The 12,214-nt window shown below is 41.5% G+C and overlaps 1 protein-coding gene across 2 annotated transcripts in view; it reads right to left on the bottom strand.

The window, feature by feature from the left end:
* The window catches only part of CGNL1 (cingulin like 1), a 170,208-nt gene that overhangs the window by 104,505 nt on the left and 53,489 nt on the right, over nt 1-12,214 (bottom strand). For both annotated transcript variants that reach the window (XM_070797498.1, XM_019968767.2), the window contains 3 exons: nt 3,417-5,006; nt 2,531-2,625; nt 617-722 (listed from right to left, as the gene is read on the bottom strand). In XM_070797498.1, the coding sequence (XP_070653599.1) occupies nt 617-722; nt 2,531-2,625; nt 3,417-4,991 (1,776 nt within the window). In that variant the 5' untranslated portion in view covers nt 4,992-5,006. The remainder of the gene's footprint in view (nt 1-616; nt 723-2,530; nt 2,626-3,416; nt 5,007-12,214) is intronic.

Below are 12,214 nucleotides of genomic sequence, written 5' to 3' on the forward strand. Positions count from 1 at the left end.
CCCTCATAAATCCTGCTTCCCTTCGTGACACAAAGTATGTCCAGCATTTAGCAGATGCTCACTAAATAAGAGATGACTGCCTTAACCAAAAAAATTTCCCAAGTCCCAACTCAACAGTCCCAAGTCCCCAGTATAATAAATTATAAACAGGCAGATTTTCTTAAAAACAAACAAAAAAAAACTTTGGCCCCATTCCACTCCTTCAGCCCACACGGGTCAGCCCATCAGTCTCTCTTTCATATTCTCTAGTTTGAGAATGTGTGTCCAAGCCTATTCATACTTACTTTTCAAACCTGCCTACTATAATGCTAGGGTTCTCCATCTAATGCTTCATTTTTCCTAGTCTTCTTTTCCCTTTCTAAATTTTACCACCTATCACTTTGTCCTGTTTTATTTTACAGATTTTTTTAAAAGTAAAATTTCTTAAAAACCTTTCTAGAAAATAGGCAGATACAAATTACCAACAGTGAAAGCATGCTGTTCCATCTTTGGTACTGCCTACTACATGGCAAACTCCCCACTTCCTGCTGCAACCAAAAGTACAGACTGAAGAAAGCAATCTGCCTGCCATGCTCCATGTGAAATGCCCTCTACAAAGCACCAAGCTTCTCCTTACTTGATTATTTCCTTGTGTGCTCCCTGCTGCTCGAGATTTCAAAGTCTGTATTTTCTCAAACACCAGGTTGACCTTCCTCTTAGTAGCATCATCATTATCGGTGCTTCTGGAAAAGACACAGCAGAAAACAATTTTAAAAAATGAAGGCACAACCGTTAGTCTCAGACTAGTTTATGTGCCACAACGCACAAACAATAAGCCCTTTAAGAAGATAAACTGGGACTTGCTTGGTGATCCAGTGGTTAAGAATCTGCCTGCCAATGGAGGGGATGCTGGTTCAATCCCTGGTCCGGGAAGATTCCACATGCCAAAGGTAACAAAGCCCATGCGCCACAAATACTGAGGCTCACATGCCTAAAGCCCATGCTCTGCAATGAAAGAAGCCCAGGCACCACAACTAGTGAGTAGGCCTGGCTCGCCCCAACTAGAGAAAGCCCTTGCGCAGCAATGAAGACCCAGCATGGCACAGACAAAAATGAAAAATAAAATTTAACCAAAAAAAGATAGACTGCAACAGGAAAAAATGAAGGTTCAGACAGAACCCATGTGAGGAGAACAGGATGGATACGGCTTTTTTTCCCAAAGAATTGGTTCTATTTTACCACTTGATTTGGGAGAGAGGTTTTCATTTCCAGACATGTGAAAGAGACACAGGTACATACTAAATAAGCTTGAAGATGACATCCAATAAACATTTAGTCATCTATTTCTTGCCTAAATTAAATGACAAATATTTATTCCAACACGGAATCTCTCCTATATGTGTGTGACACTATGAATGCCCCACAATGATATTAAATTTGTTTTAGCCTTTGTTTAAAAAAATAAATCCCCCAAGCCAAGGTTGTCAACACGGCTGCCCTCTGTCTAGACTTTCACAGGTAATGGTCAGATAAAGTTCTATTAACAGCTAGGCACCCTGCACCTTTTATCACACATACCTGACACTTAAGAAAAGTTAATAAGTTTCCTTAAATAAGTGTCTCCCATTAAAGTCTGTCTCAGTCTCTCAGTAAATCAAGGGCCAAAAAAAACCAAAAGAATGTAGAGAAACCATTTTAAATGTTAAAAGTTCTTCTACTTTAATTTTCTCATGGTAAAACCCTTCACAGAAAGACACTAATAACTAGTTCTTAGTTAGAAGAATCTCTTTACTTTTTTTTCCTTCAAAAGAGCCCCTATCTTATATTTTGAATGATTCTGTCAGCTCTACATTACTGACAGAAAATTGTAAGCCACAATACAAAACTATGAAGTGTTCTGATACCAATGAGTATTTTTGCCAAGTGACTTTCAGTTATGTCAGAGTATAAAGCTTTTCTTCTTTTTAATCATATCTGATGAGAGAACTGAAACAGAAACTTCAAATTCCTGGCCTAGAATCCCAGCTTATTTGGTATCTAAGTAAGGACTGAAAACCAGATTATTCAAACTCAACCTTCCCAGATAAGTAAGTGGAAAGCACAGCTTTTAAATGACTCATTAAAAATAATGGAAGCAGGGGCTCCCCGCCAACATCAACTCTGGGGAGAGGTGGTATTTTTATTTGTAACTTATAATAAGGGACGATAGATTACATTTGTGTATACAGAGGCAAATTCAAGTCAATGACTGATTCAATTCAAAACTGAATAGACAGTCTTCCTATCTTTGAATTTGTTTCTAAAATAGTGGAGAGTCAGAGTCATTTTGAACTTTTAAAGTATGATGTCGTTCCCTACATTTCCTTCCCCTTCTTCACCCTCCTCCACCCAAGTCTCAAATGCTGTTATGAAAACTCCAGCCACGGAGCCTGAACCCTGAAATGGCTCACACAGGGCAGGAAGGAAGCACAAAACACAAGGTCTCAGAAGAGAAAAGTAAGAAGCCTGCCATAAAGGACAATACTGTGCTCCTTGAAGGAAAATCACTAACCCTTCTTTGAGGTAATTGTAAAGTATCTGCTTGGCCGTCTCCTCGTTGGTTTGCTGAGTGAGCTCCTGCTGGCCTTTTAACAGATCCGGTGTGGCCTGGAACACAACGTCTGTTATTAGATCACAGGATGAAGCTTCCAGGAAGAAGGCAACACCCCACAGCAGAAGCTTCCAAACACATTCCTACTTTCCAGAAAGAATTCCTCAGGTAAGGATGCTCATTACAACTGGTTCCACCACTTAGTAGCCCTGTAACCCTGGGCAACGTACTTAACTTTTCCTCACCTCAATTTTTCACCTGTAAATAGAAGTTAATAACACCTTCCTTCATGGGGTTGGTGAGATCCTGTAATACATAACAAATAGTGCCTGGCACTTACCAACCTTTTAATCCATCTTATCACTATCATCATCTTTTTATTGTTACTACCAAAACACTAAATGTACCACTTAAAGAAATTCCATCACTTCAGGATAAACCTGAATTAGGATTAACCTAATTTCTCAGGACAGAAATTAATCCAGTCACTCAATGTCATGAGGAAAATTAACACATCTAAACAAATCTAAGCATGGAGCCTCTCTTTGTTTTTTGAAAACAAATTCTGCATACTTTCAGATTTTACACAAACACAAAAAGAAAAATCGAGTCTCTCAATTGTGTTTGATAAGTTACTGCACAAACAAGAACACGACAGGAATCTAGGGTTACTTAATTAGTTTAGAAAAATGAATGATTGGCAGGTCAAAATCCGCAGGGGAAAACTCTAAAAAATAATACTAATTCAAGATGATGCAATTACTGATTCAAGATGGAAGATACCTATTCCTACAGCCAGGATGGAGATGGTTTAGAAGGGAAACAAAATGACTCCCACCAGTATTACCTGAGTATTTGAGGTGGAAGTAAACGTCTTCACGGAAATCCTCTTGGTCCCTGAATCAGGGGAAGTCGCCAGCGCCGGATTCTGTAACATCAGCGTAGCCGTGGCTGTTTTGATTTCCTCCTCCTTCTTAGTCTGTGCTGGGAGGGAGGATGTGCGCCCAGTCGGACTTTCCTGAGCACTTTTGTTTTCTGGAACTTTCCCGTCTTTGTTCTGCAGGGGCGGCCTGGGCTGGGCTCCCAGCAGCCTGGCGAAGGCGCGCCCCCCACCTTGCCTGCCCCGGTGCTCCTGCGCACGCGGCGGGCACACCTGTGACGGCCGCAGCAGGTGTTCGCTGGACTTGCCCAGGTTCCTGCTGAATTCCGTTAGGTACTCCGAGTTCCCCTGGAGACCGAAAGGAAAGGCACTGTCCACACTTCGGGACCTTTTCCTGTCTTCTGGGTTGATCCTGTTTCTCTTCCCAGACCTGCCTCTTCTCTGCATCCCAGGTTTTTGGTCAAATTTTTCAATCAACTGATCCACGCCAGGAATCGACCCCGTGTCAATATCCCGCCCAGTTCCAGGCAAGAAGGGGATGTACCTTCTGTTTTCGTGACGATTCACATTGTCGGCGTGGATGGCACATTCTTGATCATCGAGTAAAAATCTGTACAAAGAGTTGGCTGAAGTGGGAGTCGTGGATGACGAGGAGGATCTCCGGGACCGGGCTCCGTCCAGCACAGGCCCGGCTGAGTCCTGGCGCCGGAAGGGAAGCACATCCGGTCTGGTTTTCTTGGCTTCGAGGTGGGCTTGCAGGCTGGGGGTGGGCAGGGGCCTCCCGCTAGGGGCAAGAGCCTCCTCTGCCAGACATTCCTTGCTGCAGCTCTGAACGTTCATACACACCGAGGTCTGCTTCTTGGGGTCATCGATGACCACGGAGCTGCACAGACGGATGGCCGTCACATTGGACCTGGCCGGGTCTTCGGAGGGAGGGCTGGTGGGCTGGGAAAGGCTAGGTTTGGGCATGCAAGTCCAGGCCTTCTTATTGTTCGTCCCTTCTCTTAAAGCTTTCAGCCAACTGGTTTCAGGAGGCTGGTGATTTTTCAAGCTCAACTCATTCTTTTCAGGATCATAGGGCTGTAGAAGCTCTGGATGCCTCTCAAAGTTCAGCATGGGGGATGCTTTCCTTGGCTCCTCTTTGCGCTCTAGAGCCCCATTCTTGCCCTCAAAGACAGAGGGCTGTTTCAGGTTTCTTACTGGGCCAGGTGGGGCATATGGGTTTTCTGGGAGCTGCAGTTCTTCTGCACTGCTCTCTTCCACCACAGACCCCTTGCTGGGATGGAGGGGCAGGTTGTTTATCATCGGAGCTGGAAATGATGGCCCGTTTTCAGAAAAAGACGTGCCTGCCAGACACTGCTCTGTGTTATTGAGGACTATGTAGGGGTGGCCATCAATGCCCTGGACCCGAATACTGACACCGTAGGAGCCTGCCTTAGCATGCTGGGAATTCCTGGACTTCCTGGTTTCATCACTTGCGAGTCTCAGGTGGACACCATATTCCTGTTGCACATGTTGATATTCACCAAAATACAGCTCCATGGTTCACTGGTCCCACTACCAGGGAAAAAGACGGGGTAAAAAGAGGACATTAAGTTAAAATTACATCTCTTTAAATAAAGATTATGAGAGAAAACTTGCAAAGTTCAGGGAAAAGAAAACACTTTTAATATAATACCAAATGCTCTTTTAAGCAGGCCCTTCTGGATGCCAGGGGCCCATGTGACCGCGGTGTTTGTCAACACCAAGCATGAACCCTGGCCTTAGGAGGGATGACTGGCGAAATGACTGATGCCTTTAGCAGAGCTTAATTATTCTCTCTAGCTGTGCCGGTTGCCCTGTTTTTTTCGTTAGTTCATTTCCTCACACTTTGTCTATTTATTTTTAACCAGTAGGGTGTTCGAGCTTACCAGCATTTGAGAACAAGATACTTTTCCATGAAAATAATTAATAAGAGCTAAGGTATTCTGATGCTTATTTCTGTTTTTTCAAAACTTAATTTTCCTGTCAAAACCCTTTCAAGATTCTTTATGCACAATGCTGCTTTGAAAGCTTTATCATTATTTATTTGGATACACTGTTTAAAACATTTTTTACTTTAAGGAATCAAACAGTAATGATTAAAAATAAAAATTTTTTTTAAACAAAAAAGTTTAAGGAACATAAGGACCTGAAAATTGCTATTAAAACCTGAAAATTCAGGTCTCTTTATTTTCTGATGGGTCCTAATGCCAAGAATCTGGAGAAGGCAATGGCACCCTACTCCAGTACTCTTGCCTGGAAAATCCCATGGACGGAGGAGCCTGGTAGGCTGCAGTCCATGGGGTCGCCAGGAGTTGGACACGACTGAGCGACTCCATTTTCACTTTTTACTTTCATGCATTGGAGAAGGAAATGGCAACCCACTCCAGTGTTCTTGCCTGGAGAATCCCAGGGACGGGGAAGCCTGGTGGGCTGCCGTCTATGGGGTCACACAGAGTCAGACACAACTGAAGTGACTTAGCATAGCATAGCAATGCCAAGAATCACTGTCTTCACCCCTCTTGTGTGTGACCACCCTCGTCAAGAGACCATATAGATCACTAGGCAGGTCGCCCCAGCCACCCCACACTCAGAGGTTCTCTCACCAGAAATTCACTACTCTCACTCTGAAAACTCCGACAGCCACGGAGAGGCAGGAAGAGCAAAAACAACTGGTCACAGAAAACTGCTATCTTATTTTTTTCACTGTTAGCAGCATTTTTAAGTTTTCTTTCTATTCTGGCATCACTCTAGTAACATATTCTCCAAGAAAATCATCTATTTGACCCACATTTTCAAATTTATTTGCAGAGAATTTTGCAATGTATAAATCACTTCATCTCCTCTATATTTCTTACTTTCTAGCTTCATTTGTGCTTTCTTCACCTATTACTTTTGCAGGTAAAATACATGTCTACATATTTTTTTAAATTGTTGTTCCCCTAGAGAACTAGCTTAGACTTATCAATCATTTCTGTTTTTCTTAATTTTCTAATTTACTGAGGTCTAGTTTGATAATTATTCTTTCCTTCTGCTTTCCTTTATTCTGTTGTATTTCCAGTTTCTTGACTTGTATGCTTCATTTGTTTTTCACTCTTTGATCATAGTCCACAAATTTTGATATGTGACTATGTCAGGAATAGTGTTGGTTCCTAATGAACAGATGCCAAATAGCAACTTAAGAATTAGGATATTTTCCCCCCCAGAGATAGGAAGTTCAGAGCTGGAATAGATGCCAGGATATTTCTGAGGAATACCTCTTTTATCTTTCTACTCATCTACTTTTAACATGTATTAGACAACTTATAATTACAAGATAGCTGATCCAGCATCACACACACAAGTTTATTAGGCCATATGCGTCAACCTTTTTAAAGAGCTTTCTTGGAGGGCTCACCCACCAGTAATCCCTTGCACCTTATTGGTGAGAACTTAATCATGGATGGGGATGAGGATGACTTGTAGGTCATCCCCACCTACAAGAAAGGATTGGGAAATAGGATGTTGTCTTTTTTTTTTTTTAAGCTGGTCATTGACACTCTCAAAGTCAATGTTCTGTTGGTAAAAAGAGGAGAATGGACATTGGGAAGGCAGCCAGTAGTTTCCACCATGGAAATGTTTCTATTATTATTTTCTAGATAGTTTCAATTCGTGGTTTTGATTTATTTGACAAAAAAGTTGTTTTTGAGGAAGTTTTTGCATATCCGGTATGTTTGCTGTGTTGTTTTGGCTTGGGGAATCTTTATCTATGTTGTTAAGTTATATTTGCACTGCACTATGGTCAGAAAATGAAGTCACCGTAGTTCCCTCTGCCTTCCACTGGTTAGGACTGCAGTGCTGAGAGCACAGGTTCAGTCCCCAGCTGGGGAACTAAGATCTGCAAACTGCATGGAGCAGCCAAAAACACAAAGTGAAGTCACTATTATTTCTTTCTTTTTAAATGTATTGAGATTTCTTTTGTAGGCAAATACACAGATAATTTAATTTTTGTCACTGTTTAATTGGTGCTGGATGTGGTTTCTATTTTAAGCAATGGCATAGGCTTCCCAGGTGGCACTAGTGGTAAAGAACCTACCTGCCAATGCAATATATACCCATTTAATATACCCTTACCAATGATTTAGTTCAATTACACCACATGCGTTCACGCTTCGTCACTCAGTCGTGTCCAACTTTTTGCAATCCTTTTGGACTGTAGCCTGCCAGGCTCCTCTGTCCATGGGATTTTTCAGGTGAGAATACTGGAGTGGGTTGCCATTTCCTCTTCCAGGGTATCTTCTCAACCCAGGGATCAAATCTGGGTCTCCTGCATCATAGGTGGATTCTTTACCTGCTGAGCCATCGGGGAAGCCATCCACATTTGTCTCTCTGATTTGTCTCGGGCCTTCCTGGATATATCTGTCTCTTACCACTAGCTTAGCACCATCAGTTTGCTTGATGGTTATTTTAAATGTAAATCACGTTAGATATCACCTGTCATTTAACAGATAGGAACAGCTTGGATACACGTACCTGCAGTGTTCATCATCTCACTGATTGCAATGAGTTTATAATGTCTACTTGCATTTTCAGAGTGATATTACTAACATTTTAAATAATTTAATTTTTAACCAACGTAAAATAAGATATAATGAAAACCTGTACTTTTCAGTTTCCTATCCCCAATCCTGATCACATTCCTCAGAGGAAACCAATTGCAAATTGTAGCTCTTTCTCCTCCATGTTGCTGACTAAAATACCTAGCTGTGATTTCTTAACCTATCATTTTTACATATTGTAGATCACACACACACATACAACACATGAATTTCTCATTCTGTTAGCTTCCCAACAATAAAATCAAGAGCGAATTGTGTTTACATTATTGTGATAATATAATACTATATACTGAACAGCCAAATGGTAGACTCTGGTTATTTTTCCTTTCTCCTATAACTTTAATTTTTCTAGAGGTAGTAACTGCTGTTTTTACTTATCTTGTTTTCTACCCTTAAATCTCTTCATCAGCTATATTACATCCATTAGATGCTTTCCAGTATTAATTTGCAGATGATAAGAGTACCATCTTATCCTGTGATGACCTACCCTCCCCCCCAACATTAGGATTCAGCTGCTCTCTTCCCTTTGTGCTACATTGTTTCCCAAGTTCTTTGTCTTCCTCTTTCTTAGTTACAGAACTGTCCTGATGAAGCACAAGTTCAATAACTTTTTTTTTGGCCACACCCCACAGCTTGTGGGATCTTAGTTCCTTGATGAGAGATCAAACCTGTGCCCTCAGCAGTAGGCCACCAGAGAATTTCTTCCAATAACTTTTAAAGAAAAGGAAAAAATTGTTTGAGACTTTGTATTGTGAAAAATGACTTTATTCTATGCTTACTTTTGAATGATAGTCTAGCTGGATTTAGAATCCTGGTTAAAAATAACTTTCCCGTCAGATTTTTAAATATTACTTCATTATCTTCTAGGTTCTAAGGATGCTATTAAGAATTCTGATGCTATTATGATAGCATCTGTGCGTGCCCTGTTTATTTTTCTCTGAAAGTTTTTATGACCTTTTCTTTGTCCTTGGTGTTCCAAAATTTCAAAATGACATTACCCCATGAGGATTTTACTAAACTGGTGCTTTTACAAAACATGAGCACTTAACATATTCCTTCAATCTGGAAATTCACTTTAGTGCTATGAAATGTTCTTACATTATTTCTGTGATAATGTTCAGAGAATCCTTTTCTTCTGTTCTTGGTGTTTGCATTATCAGTAATGTTGAGTCTTCTAGACTGAATTTCAATTTTTCATATTTCTTTTCTCATCTACTCCTGTGCTCCATCTTTTTTTTCTAATTTTTTTAGAAATACATCCTCAAATTCTTTTAAATTCAAGTATTTCATTTTTAATTTCCATTATTTCTTTATTCTTCTCTAATTGTTTTTCTTTCTTAAGTGCTGTTCACATTTTGAACATGAAAACAGCTTCTCACTCTGAGAAGCTCTTTATTATAGTATATTATATTATAACTTTTTTCAAAAAATGCAGTTTCTCTGCTGTCTGCAACATCTCCATCTTCTGCAAGTTTTCTCCTTTCTGGTTTGTTTGGGCCCCCGTCTGTCATGTTGAAAGCCTTCCTAATATGACTCGGATCTTTGGCTGCCTGATCCTATTTAAGAAGGAAATATTAATATAATAGTAAAAGCAGGTTGGAGGATCTGTATATATGGAGAGGAATTATTAACTGGCAAACTTCCAAGTTATGTGGAAGGGAAAGTGCTGAGCTTTCCACTAAAGGATTCGCACATTTCAGTGTCTGGGGTCATTTTTCTCTGGAGCCAACTGATTTCCCAAGAATCCTCCAGGCCACTGCTGGGGCTGCAACAGGGCTGGCTGCTGGCCTTTGGGACAGGGCAGGGGAGCAACATGGAGGTCCCAGCATGAATTCAGCAGCCGTTTTCAGTCACCTATGACTGCTTCCAACATCATTCCGTTTTCAGTCACCCATGCCTGCTTCCAACATCATTCCAGTTCAGTTTCCCCAGAGAAGAGAGCTCTAATCTGCTGCTTGGGGGTGAGGGAAAGGGCAGGGGATGCTCAGATATCCGGTACAAAGCAGAGACCCTGGAAATCTAACTGCCCCAGTTCTCAAAGCACCTACATATCGGGTTGGCCCTGAACCCTGCCTTCCACAGTGACCTATGCCTTCCACTTTTGAGCCACTCAGCAGCTCCACAGGCAAATCACCTCATTTATACACTGCAGGTACCTCAGGATGAAGCATCTCTCACCCTGCTGTTAATAATTACCACCCCACTTGCTTCAGAGCTCTCCTCCACTAAGTCTCCACTGCCGTTCTTTGTCTTTGGAGGTTTAATTTTTATTCCTTTACTATCTTCTGAGTGGGATTTTCTTTTTTACTCTTTTAGCCATGCCAAATAGCATGTGGGATCTTAGTTCCCCGACCAGGGATCAAACCCAAGCCTTCTGCACTGGCAACACACAGTCTTAGACACTGGACCACCAGGGAAGTCCCTGACTGGGATTTTTATAAAGGGGATTTCTAGCATATCCAGCTGGACAAAATTAATAATGTTTGTAAAACACTTAATCCTAGAACAAGAACAGCAAACGTGGCTTAGATGAAACAACGCATGCAGGCCAAGACCACAATGACCAAGGGGTGTGTCTTGATCTCTCATTTCCAAGCAGTGCTGGCATGTTTTATTCTGCATCTCTAGTAGAGTCTGTACTCATTAAAACTTATAACAAATATTATTTTTAACAGAAGAGCTTCTGTAAAAATTTATTCAGTGTGATGCTTTTTAAAAATATTTACTAAATGAAGTCATTTTACCCATAATCTCCTCTTACACTGAGGCTGAGTTTTCTATGAAAATATTTCTCCTAATATTTATTAATAAAATTCTTTTGTAAGGTTTGTAGTCCTTTTCATTAGCTGCTACACTACAGTCAACACTAATTACATTTCAATCTTTGAGTAAGGCCACCTTGGTTTATTACATTCTTAGCTCCCTGTTAGCAAATTAATCCGCATATGTGAATTTCATGAAATGTCCACAATTTACATTTCCTTGACAACAGACCTCAATCCGGGATTTTCACAGAATGACATTTCTCACCTGGGCACGGGTGTCATAAGCAAATGTGGATTTCCTTCCCAATCACAGTGTAAACACTGAATTAATGAATGGATTTAAGGACAGCTGATCTCTGTCTTCAGCCACTAGGCTGTATCACCCTCCTAATGCATTCTACCATAGCACACTTGTTCAGTCAGGGACTAAACCCAACCGAGGACTTACATAATTTGGCAGTAAATGCTGACCAATTGCCAGGATGTAACATTGTGGCACTTGGCAAATAAAAGAGGTGTTCTGGAGTGGAAATAATGCTTTTGGGAAAGACCACTAAATGATGATAATTGCTTTAGTTAGCAAGATCAATGAGTGTGTGTGTAAGAACAAAGAGCTTAGCACTTGGCAGAACTATGAACATATGCCAGATAGAAACATTTCCTCTCTGGGCCATCACATGTTACCAGCTGAGCCTGGAGATTAGTCACAATGCCAGGCCACAACTCCCACCCCCACCCTCACCCCCTACTCAAGTTCCCAGTGCCACCTCCAGCCCATTCCACCTCCGGCCCATCCCAGAGGCCCTCATGGCTACTGAAGATATTCAGCCAGATGATGAGAAACCTCCCCACCGTGCTTTGCCCTCCATCCAGAGCACAGCAGTCCCCATCAGCCAGGCCCCAGCACCCAGTAGGGCACCTGGCACAGGACAGGGACTCTGTCTTTGGACATTTGCTTGGAATGAATAATTCTATCTGGTCATGCAAGTTATTTAAGAGAATGTTTAAAGTAGGGACAGGGAGCTGACGAGCCCGTGTACAGTCATAAACGTCATTCCAGAAAATAAGAAATGAGCCACCAACCAAAAATTAATTTCCCCTGAATGGGCTTTGGTGACTGCCTCATTCAGAGGGAAGCCACTGCCAGTCTAACAATACAAGTTAACACCTCTTATGAGTGGACAAAATGTTCACTCCAAAAGGACTTGCCTGTAGGACTGGTGGGAAGAATGAATTTTGTGCAGGAGTAGCCACATTAGACCCTCAGCAACATAAAAGTGAAAATCAGAGTGTGGAACAGTCAACAACAAAGCAAAGTGCATGCCAATCTTTCAATGTACTCCCAAACAGGACAGAAAGAGGCAGCCTTGCCTAAAGTAAG

The sequence above is a fragment of the Bos indicus genome, chromosome 10, assembly GCF_029378745.1.
Source record: "Bos indicus isolate NIAB-ARS_2022 breed Sahiwal x Tharparkar chromosome 10, NIAB-ARS_B.indTharparkar_mat_pri_1.0, whole genome shotgun sequence".
Lineage (NCBI taxonomy): Eukaryota > Metazoa > Chordata > Mammalia > Artiodactyla > Bovidae > Bos > Bos indicus.